General features: G+C 42.3%; 1 protein-coding gene across 1 annotated transcript in view; it reads right to left on the reverse strand.

The window, feature by feature from the left end:
* ABCC4 (ATP binding cassette subfamily C member 4) overlaps positions 1-18,892 on the reverse strand; it is a 285,679-nt gene that overhangs the window by 79,801 nt on the left and 186,986 nt on the right. The window contains exon 19 of the mRNA XM_023218080.3: positions 12,421-12,500. Within this exon, the coding sequence (XP_023073848.1) occupies positions 12,421-12,500 (80 nt within the window). The remainder of the gene's footprint in view (positions 1-12,420; positions 12,501-18,892) is intronic.

Here is an 18,892-nt window from a genome sequence, read left to right on the forward strand (position 1 = left end):
GGCAGTTGGCATGAATCATTATCTCTAGGGCTGGCACTTTCAGACTAGTCCATCCTTATAAATGCACTGACTAAAACTCTTTTGTTGACTCTGAAAGCATGAAAACACTGTGATTCAGTTAAAATGGATGAGTTTACTTTTAAAAGAGTCAGTAAAACAGAGATCTTTCAAATGAGGGCAAGCCGACCTAACTAACGATCTCTTTTGTCCAATGGGGATTTGAGGGTAGGAGTTGGGGGAAGGGGTGAACAAACCTCAGAAATCTCAAAATGACAAAGTCATTGTTCAGTGTGCTTTCTACACACTTTCCCTGACATCTCTACACAATGAAATGCAAGGGTCAGTGGCACTGAGACAAGTCAAGGCAGTTCCACTCTTTTGCTTCTATAAAAGCGAGTGACCCAACCTATTATACTCAAGTCTTAGGATGGCTTTGTTCTTCACATCCAGATGCAGCAGCTTTTTCTCCCTCCCCTCATCCTGCCCTCCTACCCCCCGAGGGAAGAAATGACTGAGGACACCTCCTTCACATTTTCTTTTTCTTGGGCATTTCACTCCATAAAGCTGCAGTCAACGTGTTTTGTTTGTGGGAGGAGGGACTGGCACATTCAGTGGTGGTCTCCACTGCTGCCTGCATTGGTGGCTCAAGTAGCCCCAGGATTAGTCCTTTGTGTTGCATGAAAGGATATGAAAAGTCAGTTATTTAAGCTCAGTCAAGCTGCTGATTTTTTTTTTTTTTAGATGAGGGGTGCGTAGGGAAGAAAGGTTTTGCAATTCAGTGTACCTCAATAAATTACAGTAGTTTGCTGAGGGCAGCTGTGTGCAAGTTAGCATACTCAGAGCACTCCCAAATTTAAACAGAAAAAAATTAAAATGCCTGAATCCAACCTCTGCATCCTACCTTCATTTTTCATTTGTTTTTTCTAGTAGGAAGACTTCTTTGAGGCAAAGATTTTAGCTAGCAGAAGTCTAGATAACTCAAGACTCCATACTCAACGTTATCAAGGGCCAAGGAAGTTGCAGGAATATTATGAAAACTACATTATTATGAGAGATTTAGTGCTCACTGGTTTATTCTGAAAACAACTATTTTGATACTGTGATTCCAAAAGAGAAAACAGCCATTAAAGCCTTCAGGGATAATAAACCTAATATCTGGAATACAAACTCATGTCCTGATATTGATGGATCTGGTAACTGTCTGACAATTACCTTAATGCAGCATAATGTCACTGTCAGGCTATTTCTGCTACTTAAAAATATACGTGGTATTTAAAAAATAACTACCTTTTATTTCGAGAGCTTAGATGTTATGCTAAGAATGTTATTGAAATGACTTCATTTTACCCTCACAATAACCCTCATGGAATAGGTAGAATTTTCTCCATTTTACAGAGATGTAGCATGTGGCTTTGTGAGGAAAGAGAAAGTAAGTGGTGGAGCTGGGAGTCAAACTTAAGAAGGATGATTCCAAGGCTCTTCCATTCCATCCTACACTACACTTGAAAATTTTTATTACTATTTTTTCATTCTTTTGAGTCTGGGTGTGGCTCTGTTCTCAGGCTGGAGTGCAGTGGCACAATTGTGGCTCACTGCAACCTCAAACTTCTGGGCTCAAGTGATCTTCCTGACTCAGCCTCCAGAGTAGCTGGGACTACAGGCACACACCACTACACCTAGCTAATTGTTTTATTTTTTGTAGAGACGGGGTCTCACCATAATGCTCAGGCTGGTCTCAAACTCCTGGGTTCAAGAGTTCTTCCCAGGTCGGCCTCCCAAGTTGCTAGGACTACAGCCATGAGACACCGTCTCTGCCAAAGTCTTTTATTATTTTTATAGAGAAGGGGTCTCACTATGTTGCCCAGGCTGGTTTTGAACTCCTTACCTTGACCAATCCTCTCGCTTCAACCTCCCAAAGTTCTGGGATTACAGGCATGGGCCACCACACCTGGCCCCTACATTATACTTTGAAGTTATTTACTTACTTATAAGTGATATCTAGTCACTTTTCTTTTTTTTTTTTAGATGGGAGTCTCGCTCTGTGTGGAGTGCAATGGCACAATCTCGGTTCACTGCAACCACTGTCTCCTGGATTCAAGCAATTCTCCCTGCCTCAGTCCCCCACGTAGCTGGGATTACAGGTGCCTGCCACCATGTCCAGCTAATTTTTGTATTTTTAGTAGAGATGGGCTTTCCACATGTTGGCCAGGCTGGTCTCAAACTCCTGACCTCAAGTGATCCACCCACCTTGGCCTCCCAAAATGCTGGGACTACAGGTGTGAACTACCACACCTGGTCCAGTCACATCTAATCTTATTCACCATAGCACACTCAACACTCACACTTTTAAAACCTGAAACTGGGCCAGGCGCGGTGGCTCATGCCTGTAATCCCAGCACTTTGGGAGGCCGAGGCGGGCAGATCACAAGGTCAGAGCTCGAGACCATTCTGGCTGACACGGTGAAACCCCATCTCTACTAAAAATACAAAAATTAGCGTAGCATGGTAGCATGCACCTGTAGTCCCAGCTGCTTGGGAGGCTGAGGCAGGAGAATGGCGTGAACCCAGGAGGTGGAGTTTGCAGTGAGCCGAGATGGCGCCACTGCACTCTAGCCTGGGCAACACAGCGAGACTCTGTCTCAAAAAAAAAAAAAAAAAAGATAAAGGAGAGAGTACAGGAAATGAGGCAGTGACACAGGGTTGTAGGGTTGTGAAATCACAGCTATCTGTTTGGGAACAAAAGAAAGATGGTATTGATGATTCTGCTCCCAAGGTTAACTTTCCCTTTGGCACAGGGAGTTTGGGACCTGAGATTCTATTTTTCTTTCTCACACATGAAATAAGGCACCCACAGGCTTTGTTGTCTGAAATCAAATATACGGGGCAGTGGGGGAGTTCAGATCCTTTATTGATAGTTTTTAAGAGTATTCAGGCCAGGCGTGGTGGCTCATGCCTGTAATCCCAGCACTTTGGGAGGCCGAGGCGGGTGGATCACCTGAGGTCAGGAGTTCAAGACCAGCCTGGCCAACATGGTGAAACCCCATCTCTACTTAAAATACAAAAATTAGCCGGGTATGGTGGCAGTCACCTGTAATCCCAGCTACGTGGGAGACCAAGGCAGGACAATTGCTTGTAACAGGGGACAGAAGCTGCAGTGAGCCAAGATGTCACCACTGCACTCCAGCCTGGGCAACAAGGAGTGAAACTCCTCTCCAAAAAGAAAAAAAAAAAAAAAAAAAAAAAAACCTAGAGTATTCAAAGTATAAATTGCGGTAGAAACATTCCATTTAATTAAACCATGAGATGTTTTTATTTCACAAAAATAAAATATTTATGCTGTGTAGTGTATATATTTATAGTATTTAAATTTAACTCTTTAGTATACTTATGTAACTTTATATAAAGAATGCACTTCCAATGAATAATATTAGTACAATGTAGAATCACCAGTTGTTACAACGTTTTAATGTAAAGTTATTTTTTAACACTAACTAGAGAAATGTGCATTTGCTTTTGCCACAGTTAATTCTTCTTCCTTGTTTACACAGTATTACCACAGAGCTATATATGTCACAACCTGAACAAAGGTACATCAAAACACTGTAGGTGAAGACATAGGCTGGGCGTGGTGACTCACTCCTGTAATCCCAGCACCTTGGGAGGCTGAGGTGGGTGGATCACCTGAGGTCAGGAGTTCGAGACCAGCCTGGCCAACGTGGTGAAACCCCGTATCTACCAAATACCTACCAAAAAATAAAATTAGCCAGGCATGGTAGCACACACCTGTTGTCCCAGCTACTGCGGAGGAGGCTGAGATGGGAGAATTGCTTGAACCTGGGAGGTGAAGGTTGCAGCGAGCATAGATCACACCCCTGCACTCCAGCCTGGGTGACAGAGCGAGACCCTGTCTCAAAAAACAGAAAGAAAGAAAAGAAAATCTAGTGTCCTCTCTCTCCTGAGCTTCCTGATGCTTATATCTAAAAAACAGTCACAATTTCTCTGGTACCTGGGTTTGAGACCAGGTTTATCACAAAACCAGGAAGAAAGTTCTTTTTTTTTTTGAAACGGAATCTCGCTCTGTGGCCCAGGCTGGAGTGCAGTAGCCGGATCTCAGCTCACTGCAAGCTCCGCCCCCCGGGTTTACGCCATTCTCCGGCCTCAGCCTCCGGAGTAGCTGGGACTACAGGCGCCCGCCACCTCGCCCGGCTCGTTTTTTGTATTTTTTAGTAGAGATGGGGTTTCACCGTGTTAGCCAGGATGGTCTCGATCTCCTGATGACCTCGTGATCCGCCCGTCTCGGCCTCCCAAAGTGCTGGGATTACAGGCTTGAGCCACCACGCCCGGCCGGAAGAAAGTTCTTTAAATGAGTAGTCTCCACAGTTGGGAATCTAACAGATCACTCAAAATGTCTAAAAGAATTTTGGGGAAAGGAAACCAAGTTTGTCTACCTTTAATTCTAAAAACACAGGGCATAAGAAAAAAAGGCTAGTACCATAATTTCTGAAAGGTTTATATCTAAAATATCATAGGTTCATACTAAATGGCATCATATAACTTTCTAGAGGGAGATGGGTGGGCACTAGATGACAAAATAATCTATTATTAGAGACTTCGTGATAGATATGGTTTGGCTGTGTCCCCACCCAAATCTCATCTTGAACTGTGGCTCCCATAATCCCTACATGTTGTGGGAAGGACCCAGTGGGAGGTAACTGAATCAAGGGGTTGGGTTTTTCCCATGGTATTCTCACGACAGTGAATAAGTCTCATGAGATCTGATGGTTTTATAAAGAGCAGTTCCCTTGAACATGTTCTCTTGCCTGCCACCATTTAAGACATGCTTTTGCTCCTCCTTTGCCTTCCACTATGTAAGGCCTCCTCAGCCATGTGGAACTGTGAGCCCGTTAAACCTATTTTCTATTATTTTGAGACAGTGTGTTGCCTAGGCTGCAGTGCAGTGGTGCGATTTTGGCTCACTGCAACCCGGGTTCAAGTGATTCTCCTGCCTCAGCCTCCCAAGTAACTGGGACTACAGGTACCCTGCTCATGCTTGGCATCTCTCTTCCTGTGGAAATGCCACTTTGTTCCCTTCTGGAGACCTGGCACCTGTTCCTCCTCCATACAATGTGCCCCTCCCTCAACCTGCCCCTATATCTTCTTTGCATGGCTGCGTCCTTAGTTTTCAAACTCAACGTCACCTCCTCCTTGACCATGCTGGTCCAGTCATTAGCAAACACTTTCCTTTGCTGAACACACTAGAACTATACTAACTTAGATTATTTATGTTTATTGGTCTGTTTACTATCGACCTCCTGCACTAGAATGCCAGTTCCTGGAAGCTGATACCTGCTTCACTGCTCCATGCTCTAGATCCTGGAAAAGTACTTGGCATAAAGGAGGTGTCCAAGGAATATCGATTGGTTCAATGACTATGAGTGAGGTTTAAATGAGATGGGGCAAGTGAAATATGCTCAGAGCAGTGCTCAGCCTGGTGTTACATGATCTCTTCTTTTTCATAGGACCTAAAGATTGTTTTGCCGGGCGCGGTGGCTCAAGCCTGTAATCCCAGCACTTTGGGAGGCCGAGACGGGCGGATCATGAGGTCAGGAGATCGAGACCATCCTGGCTAACACGGTGAAACCCCGTCTCTACTAAAAATACAAAAACTAGCCGGGCGAGGTGGCGGGCGCCTGTAGTCCCAGCTACTCCGGAGGCTGAGGCAGGAGAATGGCATAAACCCGGGAGGCAGAGCTTGCAGTGAGCTGAGATCCGGCCACTGCACACCAGTCCGGGCGACAGAGCGAGACTCCGCCTCAAAAAAAAAAAAAAAAAAAGATTGTTTTATTACAGAATGGAGTGGTAAAGAAAAGCATCACTAATGGGAAAGAGAGACTTTCTCTGGTCCTTAAAGGATGAAGAATTAGGAGGGTACATTTGAGGGTGAGCCACAGGTGTGCAAACACACATACACACACACACACACACACACACACGGGTGCCAACAGTCTAGCATGCACATAGTTTCCCTCCAAAATGTAAAGAGAGATTAGATTTAAGGATCAGAAAATTTGAATTTTGCTCTCTGTATGTCCTTTGCAGCCACAAATCAAAGGGAGGCAAAGCAAAACAAGTCTATTCAGATATTTATTCTAACATATGGCTGCACTGTGAGAAGAGGGTTCGAGTCCCCACTGTAGCATTAGGTATTTCATGCCACTCTTGGAGGAAGCCATAATTGAACTTAAAGTGAAAGAGCTAGGATTGGAAATTTGTCTCGTGCTGAGATCTTAACCATTCTCTCCTACAGCATCCCTTCTATTGTAAGTCTTATCACATGGCATGGTAACTGCTTTCTATCTGTCCCTCCCAATAGAGTAAACTCAGAGAAGAAGGGAATTCAATTTCACTTAGTCCCATATCTCCAAGCCCAGCATGGGGCCTAGTACACCGAGACCCTCAATAAATACTTCTCAGGTGGATGAAGATAAAGGCGCTATCTTTTCCACCTCCGCATACTCAGCATATAGTAGGAGCTCAATAAAAAGCTGGTGGGAAAAAAATAAAAAGGAAGACATGTAATAAGAATGAGACATATTGGTTAAGCGCAGTGGCTCACACCTGTAATCCCAGCACTTTTGGAGGGCGAGACAGGCAGATCAATTGAGATCAGGAGTTCCAGACCAGCCTGGCCAACATGGTGAAACCTCATCTCTACCAAATATACAAAAATTAGCTAGGCATGGTGGTGGGTGCCTGTCATCTCAGCTACTCGGGAAGCTGAGGCAAGAGAATTGCTTGAACCCAGGAGGCGGAGGTTACAGTGAGTCAAGATTGCACCACTGTACTCCAGCCTGGTTGATAGAGCAAGACTGTCTCAAAAAAAAAAAAAAAAAAAAAAAAAGAGATATACTGAAAAGAATTACAAATTCTTTTCACAAGTCACATATTTGTAACAGAAATGTTTTCCTTTTGGGAGAAACTTTGAGATATTCCCAAATACATCTAGTTGTAAATATAGTCACATAACACCATATCTGCCCATTAAATACTACAAATAAATTTGTACTATCAAAATTGTTAAAAGCTACTGATTCCAAATCATTAATATTAAATTTCTAATTAAAATGCTAGTAAGATATTATTAATACAATTATTACAGATAGGGTACCTACTAATCCAATTAGTATTTTAAGAAAATGGAAGAAGAGATTCATGATACTGGCATTGGTGCTGATATTAGGAAGTAATCAAGCACTTCTGGCCGGGCGCGGTGGCTCACGCCTGTAATCCCAGCACTTTGGGAGGCTGAGGCGGGAGGATCACTTGAGGTCAGAAGTTAGAGACCAGCCTGGGCAAAATGGTGAAACCCCGTCTCTACTAAAAATACAAAACTTAGCTGGCCATGGCAGTACACACCTGTAGTCCCAGCTACTCGGGAGGCTGAGGCATGAGAATTGCTTAAACCTGGGAGGTGGAGGCTGCAGCAAGCTGAGATTGCGCCACTGCACTCCAGCCTGGGTGACAGAGCAAGACCCTGTCTCAAAAGAAAAAAAACAGAAAAAAAAAAAAAAGGAAGTAATCAAGCACTTTAAAATGTGAATGTTGACTATCACCTCTGTTTTTGTTTGTTGATTTACACAAACATATTCTGTTTTGAATGCCAAATTCCTATTCAAAGAAGGTGAGTTCTAGATGAAGCTCTTTATGCTATTTGTATTTCAATTCTTTATGAAAACAAGATATTCAGTTTTAACCTGTGACGAGCCATTCTATGTTCATAAATGACTTGGCTTTAGAAATATTGTAGATGTTCAAAGTTGTTACAATTTTTGAAAAAGCAAACAAGAAAAACATGTTTGAACAACCTTTATAAGCCAGATATGCACTGCCAGCCTTGGCTAAATTATCTGATTAGCCCATGGCAACCCTGAGGTAACCTGCAGACTGTTCATTTGTATTCTATAAGTTATTTATTTCTAGTGATATATTTATATCTTATGATATATTCAAAAACTTCCCTTAATTCTGGCTTACCTTTCAAAAGGCCTAATGAAAAATCTCACCCTTCTTTATTCACTACTGTTGCACACCTGAGCCAATCTGAGTTCCAAAGTGACACATTACCCACTACCCCTCTGGGTTTCTTCCCTTAATACAGGACAGCAAGTGACACCCACTTTTAAATTACTGGTGTCACTGTTCCCCATCGGCAATGAATGCCAACAGCTAACTATATAAAAACAAATGAAAACTCGCAAATACAAATATTTTATTGAAGTCCAAAAATCAAAGTTAGGTCAATTGCCTCTATCTGGCCAGGAAATCTGGTCACATGTAAACCAGAATTTCCTTAGCTCAGCAATTTCATCAGGGGAGTAATAAAATCTGTGTGTGGTTTCAGACTTGCTTCTACAGAGCCTACATTCTAGACATCAAGCCACAAGCAGAGGGTTCTCCTCTCAGATCTACCCCTCCAGTCTTTGGCAAACTCAATTGGAAACAGTTCAGTTCGGACCCAATGGTCCACAGTTCCAGACTCCTACTTATAAAACCAATAAAACAATCACCATCATACAGAAAATGTAATCAAACATGAATGCTCTGGATTAAAAAGGTCACATGAGGCCGGGTGCAGTGGCTCACACCTGTAATCCCACCACTTTGGGAGGCCGAGGTGGGTGGATCACCTGAGGTTAGGAGTTCGAGACCAGCCTGAGCAACATGGCAAAACCCTGTCTCTACTAAAAATACAAAATTAGCTTAGAGTGATGGCAGTCATCTGTAATCACAGCTACTTGGAGGCTGAGGCATGAGAATCATTTGAACCTGGTGTGGGGGCGAAGGCTGCAGTGAGCTGAGATCATACCATTGCACTCCAGCCTGGGTAACAGAGTGAGACCATCTCAGAAAAAAAAGTCACATGGATAAATGCAACTACATTATTTATTTCCATAGCTATTTGATTTTAAATCTCAGCTTTAGTAAGAATAACAACTCAGCAGTCTTAGTCTAAACTTTCTGGTAAGTGCAAAGTTTCAACTCCCTCTTCATGAAGATACCTCACTTTTCTGTGGATTTTAATCTTCATTCTGTTTGTTACTATACATCCTGCCAAAATTCTTTCTGGCTCAAGAATACCATCCGTAGTTGGTACTGAAGATACGTAGTTCCCCTGTAGATCAGTCAGCTAGATAACACCAAGGGTAACATCTTGACAAAGAAATTTCCAGTTTTTTTAAACTCAATTGTTTCACTCAATCTTCGCTGCTGGGTTAAGAAGGGTCCACTTTCTGTGAGTTTCTCTGGGCATAGGAGGAACTGCTAGTCACTGTGATTATCACCCACTGAACCTGACGAGAGCCATCAAAACCCAGGGCCCTGACGTTCGAAGCATGTTTTGCTAATGACATCAAACACAAAGTCATCCAGGAAATTTCCTACTACCTGAATTTTGAAAGGGGCTAAATAAACCCTGCAGAAGAATTGATGCGGTAGACAAGAGGCCTAAAAGTCAACTCCATTTCAGATGCCCATGCAACGGAGAAGGCTACTATTCACACAGATAAGATCATGCTTCCTGTATGGCTCACCTGACTGGTACTAGAAATAAATTTTAAAAATTTATCACAGAACTGAGTCAAAGTAGACAAAATTTCCTTTGCAAAACAAAACACCCCCCTTCTTCCCCCTGAAAAGATCAACGACTTCAAGCAAAGCCATGAGGTGAACAAAGCTAACTGTCATTTTGACCTTGCTTTGCTTTAATTCAGGAGACTACTTAGAAATGTACCGAGCAACCCCCTTCATTCGGCTCAGCTAGCAGAGCTAATAGGCTTCTAATTAATTTCCAGAAGATTGCTGTTATAACTAACAGGTTTTAAACATTTGGTTGATTGGGGAAAATGAATTGAATATAATGTATTTGATTTGGAAAATTAGTTTTCATTCTATGTGCTTACCATAATAGTGTTTATTTTAAGTTTACATGATTCCATTAAGAGTCCCAGAACACCACTGGGCTGTTTTCATCCTTACAGAGGCCTAGGCAACTTAAAAAAAAAAAAAAAATTACATTTCGATTTTTGTTGGCCTTTATTTGAGGGCAGGTTAAATGCATTTTTTTGGGGTGTGTGGCTTTAATAAAAAATTTTCACCTCCTAATATAGCAACAGGCCCAAATACTTCAAAATGATCCTGGCGATACCTCAGTCAAAAGCCCACTCATCGAATGCAAATCCCCAGCAGAAAGGCTCTGGCACACAAAGTAAGATGAACCAGTTACTGCATTGTTTACCACGTTTCACTTGATTTCTCCTGACAACCATTTAAACAATGAATGTTGGGAAATGTCCCTCAAAGAATCAACAACAATGGCAGGGACCAGAGCTTTTATATTTAGCTAATACTATTTTTAAAAGGAGAAAATATTTCTTCCTGAAGGAATTATGGGAGGCCTTATTAAAGACACCTGCAAACAAAACAAGAGACAATAGATCTTTATCATAATTGATAACTGAGTTATCCTTTAGATAAAACTCCTTTCTTAGAGACAATCACATTAGGATTTAACCTCTGCTATAGATTCAAGAAATCAGCTAATTGGGGCCAGTAGGATTCCACAATGTTAAGTTTACCAAGGTTATGTGAGTGGATAATCAAAAATGCCCTTGTCTCTCGGGTTAAACAGAAGTACAACGAGACTAGAATTTTCCCTCCTCATGCTGCTAAGAAATGTTTTAGATTGACATCAAGTAGCATCCATCCCTCTGCTTCCATATGTGAGACAAAGCACACGAGGGATTCTAATTATGACCGCTCACTCTGCTAAGTACATAGTGGGCCAGCCAGCTTCGGAAACTCAACCTCTGCCTAGCTTGCAGTTGCAAAGAAACAGAACCTTTCACAAAATCTTCTCGAAGTAATTAACAATCCCTGTCAAAACGTGTACAGACAATCATCTGCATTCTGTGAAAACCAGGCAACTGTTCTAGTGATGGCTTCTCAGGGATAAATAATATAGCTAAACCCAGGAGGGCACATTTTAAAAATGTTTGCAAAAGAAAAAAAAAAAATCAGAGGTCCTTGTTTGCAGTAAAAATAATCTACCTGTGAGTCTCAGCTTACTTCACCTCAGTAAACAGTGGATGCCTTCGCCCACGGGCTATGCTGTCTGCAGTCACATGCTCATTTGCTGCCTTGCTGTGTGACAAACAGGAATTCCTATAAGCATTTCAAGCCTATGACTGACTTTTCTTACAAAGCTAATTTTCCAAATTAAGTAATTTTGGTTCCTTTTACAACAGTGGCTCCACAGGAGATCTAAAGCATCTGAGCACTGAGAAAAAACAGGGGTAGGGGGACCACAGGATCAAGCCAAAATTGCAGACCCCAACTGTAGTATTTCTACTTAATGGCCTTAAGTTCACCTAATGATTAGAACTACTGTAAGCTGGCACTTAGAAAAACTCAAAGAGGTTCAAATTTCATAAAGCGTTAGCCACAGCAGCTGAGATTTTGGAATACGTATAGCTTTTAATAGATGCATTTCCAAAATAAACACTTGGGGAAAAAAAAAGTGCCCCAGCTTGAACCACTGACAAGCAGACAAAATTAAACAACAGGAAAAAATAAAATAAAACCAAACCACATGAGCAAGAGTACTGAATAAGGAGATGAGAGAGGAGATGACCTAGCATTATTCTTTAGAGCCTCAAGTTCACAAACAAAAGAAACGCTTTACAGAAGGTATTTCTGTAGGATTGTTGGTTTTTCTTTTTTAAAGACAGCTTAAGACTTAGAGCAATCAACGTGTGAAAACAAAAAAGACATTTTCTGAGTTAACTTTGATCCCGTACTCACATTGGCTTAGATATCCTTGCCTGTAAAGGCTTTGTATCCGCAATAACTGCCCTCTATTGTCCTTGTTAATAAAGTATTATTTTCACCTTATTATTACTAATCTTTTCTTTGTAAGTAACCACACCTGGTTCTATCCAAAAAAAAAAAAAAAAAAAAGTGCCTAAGTATTTGCCTTTGTGGTAATACAATGCATAATTTAGTTAATCTAGGCTATCTTTCCGTGAGAGCTGATTGTTTCTATATTATGAAATGTGTTCACAGTAAAGCACAATCCATGCCAGATACCTAGAGGCAGACAGAGAGCCACTTACCAAGCATGAAGCTGCTTCAAACTAACCCCAACAAGACTGTATAGCCACTCCCACACACCAGGTATTACTCACGCCAACTTAGCCTCTGAATTATAACCGCGCCTTTCTTTTACAAACATGGCCTTTTATTAAGTTAACATATTACACACAGCCAGGCCAAGAGTCCCATCCCCAGCCCCCATGAAAAGGGCTTGAAAAAATAGGAACTTCCGTTTTCCATTTGAGATCCTGATGTTACTCTCAACGTTACCTGGATGAAATCTAAAAACGTCAGTGGCAGTAAATCATCCAAGTGTCCAATGTCTTTGGAGAAACGATTTAAAATTCTTCCTGCAAGAACAGGATATGAAAAATTACTCATTTCCCCAGATAGACCCTTTAAGAGAAACAATTCGCAAACAAATCAAAACAATATTTTAAATGCATATGTATTTAATATATTATGCATTCATATGAAATAAACCGATGTCAGTAGTAAAGAAAAATAAAATAGGATGATACCTAAAGAGAAACAAAAATATCCTCAAATGGCAGCGGGCAGGGAGTTGAAATGTGGCCCTGACTTTAAAAGAATTAAGGAAAAAAAATCTTGTGACAGTAACAGGAGGGGATGGTGGGTTCTAGAATGTTCCCTCCTTTTAAGATCCAATCTAGGACTCCAATCCAAGTGCAAAGTAGGTAGATGAATGTACATAAACTGATCCTAATTATTTCACTAATTTTGCTTTACCAGCATTTCTTTTGCTAAGTGGCATGTTTTTATATAAATATAATGATAACCTCTGTATTTTTTTTTTCCCAGCCTGGGTTGATTGTACCTCACATTTTTGGGGTAACTTGGGATCCCATCATTTTCCAAGCTGTGAGTTTACTACTGGCAAACAGGTTGTCATTTTCAGATGTGCAAACAGTATGACAAGAACAGGTTTATTCTTATCTAAGAACACAAGAGGAAATTATGCAGGAAAACAGAAATATTATTTAATGATTGAAGACCACTGCTCAGCATCGACTTTACTTCCCCTGTCAAGTAGAATCCAAGAAAACAGTATGTCATAAAAGCGTCAGAAACAGATCAAACCTGGTTTCTAATAAATATCTATTCTTTCAAATGATTTCCTTCAAAAAAGAAAAGGAAGCTATACACACATAGCCTACGTGGATGTAGGTGACCCCTGAGAAGTTGTGTGTCTGGGCCTCTGAACTTCTTTTCTAATCAATGCTTCCAGAAGCCCTGCTTACAGATAAGATGTGCGGCCTCCTAGGGTTTGTCAGGACTGACTTCGTCCTGGTGGCTTTATACCAGGCCGCAAGTGGACCATGAATGGTCAGAGGCTGGGGACGGAGCTGCCTCCCGCTGCTGGGGCTAATGCAGCCTCTGCAGTTCTCCCAAGGCATCCAGCTGGCCAAGGGAAGCACAGGGTGTGCAAGTAGGAGCTGCACCTCGATTTTCCTGTCTCAGGCTTCGGACACGCAGACTCCAGAAAGCATCATTCAGTGACACCTTTGGCAAGCCCAGTGACAACTTTTCTGAGCCTCTAATAACACCTCCTTTAGAGGGTTGTTCTAGGGATTAAATGGGCTCATGCCTGTAGAAAAAAACAAAACAAAACAAAACAAAAAACCCAGGCACAATGCCAGGTACTTTTTCATGGCTGCTAAAAAACCAAAACCAAAAAGGTGCGACAATGACTATGACCCATAGGTTCTGCAGCATGCCACCGGGGAGGAAGCTCAACTTTTCAAATGCAGGTCCTGATGCAGTGGCCCTGGGGAGGAGCTGGAGACTGCATTTCCAACCAGCTCCCGGGGACCCTTCTGCTGTTTGCCAGATCACTCTATGCAGGGTGAGAGGTCAGGCTATTATTTTATCAGCTGTACTTAAGAAACATTAAAGTTAGACGAGTATTTTTCTTACAGATTCCTATGGATTTTGTCATCTTTCTTGTTATTTTTTCTCATCTCAACGTATCAATACCAGAACAAGGAAAATATAAGCTAAAAAATTAAAGACATAATTAAAACATGAATTATTTCTTAAATGGAAAAGTTAACAATGTTATAACATAGGCAATATTCAGAAACATTGCAAGTACAGTTCAGCTTTTAAAAAGTTGAAAGCAATATTCAAATTTAAAAAAAAAAAGAGGCCAGGGATGGGGCTCATATCTATAATCCCAGCACTTCTGAAGGCAGAGGTGGGAGGACTGCTTGAGCCCAGGAGTTCAAGACCAGCCTGAGCAACATAGCGAGACCTCATCTCTACAAAAAAGAAAAGAAGAAAGAAAAAAAGATAAAAAGGCTACATAAATGAAGAGTATGTGAAAACCAACTCTTTATCTTGACCATTTGGGAGAATGTTAAAATCTGAGAGACCCATGGTTGGAAAACAGCATATGATACAAGGAAAACAAAAACAACTGAGAAAGCCCACTTCCTCACACAGCTACGCCAATAACTGAACTGAATGTCAAACATCAGCTGAAATAGAAACTCTTATCAACAATGATCTGAGTGTAGAAAGTATAAGATTAGAAGGTTCAAGAGTTACTTTCTCGTTCTAAGAAACAATTTAAAGACTGGTGTTTGCAAAAAGAATATTTTCCTGTTTTAAACTTTTTTTTGAGACGGAGTCTCACTCCGTTGCCCAGGCTGGAGGAGATCTCAGCTCACTGAAACCTCCGCCTCCCAGGTTCAAGCGATTTTTCTGCCTCAGCCTCCAGAGCAGCTGGGATTACAGGCACATGTCACCATGCCCAGCTAATTTCTGTATTTTTAATAGAGACAGGGTTTCACCATGTTGGCCAGGCTGGTCTCAAGCTCCTGACCTCAGGTGATCCGCCTGCCTCAGCCTCCCAAAGTGCTGGGATGACAGGCGTGAGCCACAGCACCTGGCCAGAATATTTTCATCTGGCTTCGCAGTAGACTGTCATAATTAGAGCTGAGATGTCAAGTTCATAGCCTCATAGTCATTTCCCCAGAGGTCTCCAAATCAAACACTTATGATAAATTCCCTGCATGCACATGCCACACCTCTTCATCCAAATGACACATGGTCCCTGCTGGAGCATCTCCAGGGATGTCGAGGGAAGAGGAGTCACTGTTTCCTGAGTACCAATCTATTTTCGGACTGTTCTGTTAGACAAGGCTTGCTTACATTAAACCAAAGCTTGCCTTCCAGGTACTTCCAACCATTGCTGCTGATTCTGCCCTTACAATCATACAAAGTGAATGGAATTTCTCTTGACAGGGCAGCTCTTCAACTACTTGAAGAAAGTTAATCACAGGTTTTCCAGACTTCTCACAGGCACCTATCCCTCGTGTACCTCCATTATCTCTCGTAACACACAGGGTTCTATCTTGGCCATTGCCTCAGCACACAGTCAGGTAGCCAGCCTCTCTTAATGCCTGGTACCCAGGATAAAAACCAATACCCCAGGTACTATCTGCATATCTCAGGGTCAAGATATGATCCCGTGACTAAGCCCACAATCATGTAAATTCCTGCAGCCAGATGACATTTTGGACTCATATTTAATGTAAATCTACACCACTCCAATCCTGCATGATGGCACAGGTAGATTTTTGGGAGCTGGACAATAAACAACTATTGAGAGTGAATTCCCATGGACCCCAAAATTCAATTTCTAAGAGGTATCTCAAGGCATTAATAAGTGCATCAAAGATGGTCAATGTGGTATTTGGCAAATCAGAAGCAGGAAACAACCAAAATGTCTGAAAAGGGTCTACAATAAGTTATGAGCACATTAAAACTTTCCTCTGAGAGAGACAGAGACCAAGCTCCTTTGAAGTCGTAATCCCACATACACAGTCAGGTTCCTCCTAACTTTCTTCCACAAGATAGAATATTATGAAAGGTGTTAATGAACTTTTTGTCAAAATACAAATTAATAAACGACTCTATTTTACAAACTGATTCTAGAATCTAATCTGAAGTTAAAGTCACCTCCGGAATTCTAATACCTCTCCCATAACTAAGACTTCTCAGTTCCCTTATAACCAAACTACAAGTTAAAACTTGTAAGTTCCCCCATGTCTATCGTGAGCCCCATTCTTTTTTGTAACGAAAAAGTATATTTAAATATGAAAATATTGAGGTATATTTGCAATGATGCATATTTTACATCTCATAAAACTCACCCATTTCAGGCATCCAATTCAATGAATTTTAGTAACTTTACTGAGTGATGCAGTCATCACCAAAAATAAGTTTCAAGACATTTTTATGCCCCCAATAAGCTCGCTCATGCCACTCGCAGTGCCTCTCTATGCCCACTCCAGCCTCAAGCAACTACTCTCTGCCCTTTGCTTTTTCAGTATCTTTCATGGAAAAGGAATCACACAATATGTGATCTCTTGCGTCTGGCTTCCTTCCCGTACCTCAAGGTTCTGAGGTTCACCCATGACGTAGAGTGTGCCGCTCATTCCTTCCTGCTGAGCCCATTCTATACCACAAAAACGGTCTTAGGTATCAGCAAAAAAGACCCCATCAGGCCATGCTACCTCTGACCTTGAAGGTAAAAGTAGATGTGTTTAGTGAACTCTTCAATATTATAAACTTCTTTATAGGTATCCACACTTATAGCTTCACTGATGGTTCTGAAAGCTAATACTTTTGATAAGAATTGGCCTTTGAGTCAGGCGCGGTGGCTCATGCCTGTAATCCCAGCACTTTGGGAGGCTGAGGCAGGTGGATCACAAGGTCAGGAGTTCAAGACCAGCCTGGCCAAGACGGTGAACTCCTGTCTCTACTAAAAATACAAAAAACTTAGCTGGGCATGGTGGTGGGCACCTGTAATACCAGCTACTTGGGAGAATGAGGCAGAGAATTGCTTGAGCTTGGGAGGCAGAGGTTGCAGTGAGCAAAGATGACTCCACTGCACTCCAGCCTGGGCGATAGAGCGAGACTCTGTCTCAAGGAAAAAAAAAAGAATTGGCCTTTGATACTCCTGCAGAGAACTGGAAGCCAGAAGTGCAAAGAGAGGGTGGACTCTCAGGTACCCATGGTTGATGGTAGGTGGAGTGTGCAAAGGTAAGATGGGGAAACCACCATCTTGAGATGTGAGAAGTAGAACGTAAATCCAAGCAGTCTGTCCCAAAGAGCAGAGTCTATGAAATGGTGTTGAGAGAACTGATGTACGCACTCCTGGTACAATGTGGTGCCACATGGCGGGGCACAGACTGGTCCAGAGTACAGGCTGTTGGGTGGAGCCTGGAGACAGCTGCTGGGCTGAAAAGGATGACAGCATCCATGACACTGTGGTCTGGGAGGAGAGGAAGCCATGTGAGGAGCCGGGACAGCCTAGGCATCCTGGATCACTCACCTTAGACCAAAATGAGAACCAAACAGAAGCTCTAGAAGTCCAGTATTGCGGTACATCTCATCAGAACAGGCCATCAACATGGCAAAGGCTCACAAAAGGCATGAAAGATAAAACGAGGCAGGGATAAGACATGAGGTCCTTGTCCTCCTCGGGGGCTCAGTAGCAACAGGACTCAACAATACAGGGCAACTCACCCAACCTATACTGACACACAAATTCCTGACCTATAAAATGGAGCTGATGACATTTGCCTGGACTACTTCACAGGGCCAACGATCACGAGGATCAACGAGATGGTGATTATGAAGCGATCCTCTAAATTCTAGAGTAGCTCACATGGGTGAGGTGTTCTTTGCATTATTATTGTAGGATTATAGAGTTTAAATGGGTGTGAAGGATCCCCAGGGTTAATAACATTCAAGCTTTATGCTTTTTGTTTGCTTGTCTGTTTGAGAAAAGCTCTCTCTCTGTTGCCCAGGCTGGAGTGTAGTGGCACAATCAAGGCTCACTACAGTCTCAACCTCCCTGGGCTCAAGCGATCCTCCTGCCTCAGCCTCCCAAGTAGCTGGGACCTCTGCTGCACCACCATGCCTGGCTAATTTTTAATTTGTTTTGTAGAGATGAGGTTTTGCCATGTTTCCCAGGCTGGTCTCAAACTCTTGAGGCTCAAGCAATCGGCTCACCTCGGCCTCCCAAAGTGCTGGGAATACAGGCATGAGTCACAGCGCCCAGCCTCAAACCTTGTCTTATGAAGATTCTGAGACTCTGCCCTGAAGAATCTTAAAGAAGGAGACAGAGGATGAAGAGGAGGCCAAGCACACCCAACCCCAGACACCTCATCTCCCCGCTTCGCTGCCTTTCCCCTCTCAAACACAGGGCCTGACATTCTTTGGGACCTTCACATAGAGATCGCCTCTGAAGAAAGGGTTCTGCAGGCAACAGAAATGTTCACAGCACTTTGTAGACCAAACTCCTCATGTTAGAGATGTGAAGACAAAAGCCAATCTTGCTCAAGGTGATGCAATACTTTGTAATGGGATGGGTACTCTCTGCCAAGCCATTCTGGGATTTCCATACGGCAGAGAGAAGAGGAATGAGAAACCCCACTCTTCAGGGCAACTTCCTTCAATATCCTTTGCTTCATCTTATTTTTTTCTAAGGATAAAGCTGTTGACGATTTTTTCCTTTTTCTGATTCTCTTCTCGAACTTTGCTCACTTTCATTTCAAGGATTTCCTGTTTGCTTATGTATCCCACATCTTATCTGTACTCCTGATCTCCCAGCCCAGGGCTTACTCAGACACTCAGTTATCCTACAAACATCTTAAGCTCATCTAAATAAACTAAACAGAATCCTTTAAAATTGACCCCCAACAAC

The sequence above is a fragment of the Piliocolobus tephrosceles genome, chromosome X, assembly GCF_002776525.5.
Source record: "Piliocolobus tephrosceles isolate RC106 chromosome X, ASM277652v3, whole genome shotgun sequence".
Lineage (NCBI taxonomy): Eukaryota > Metazoa > Chordata > Mammalia > Primates > Cercopithecidae > Piliocolobus > Piliocolobus tephrosceles.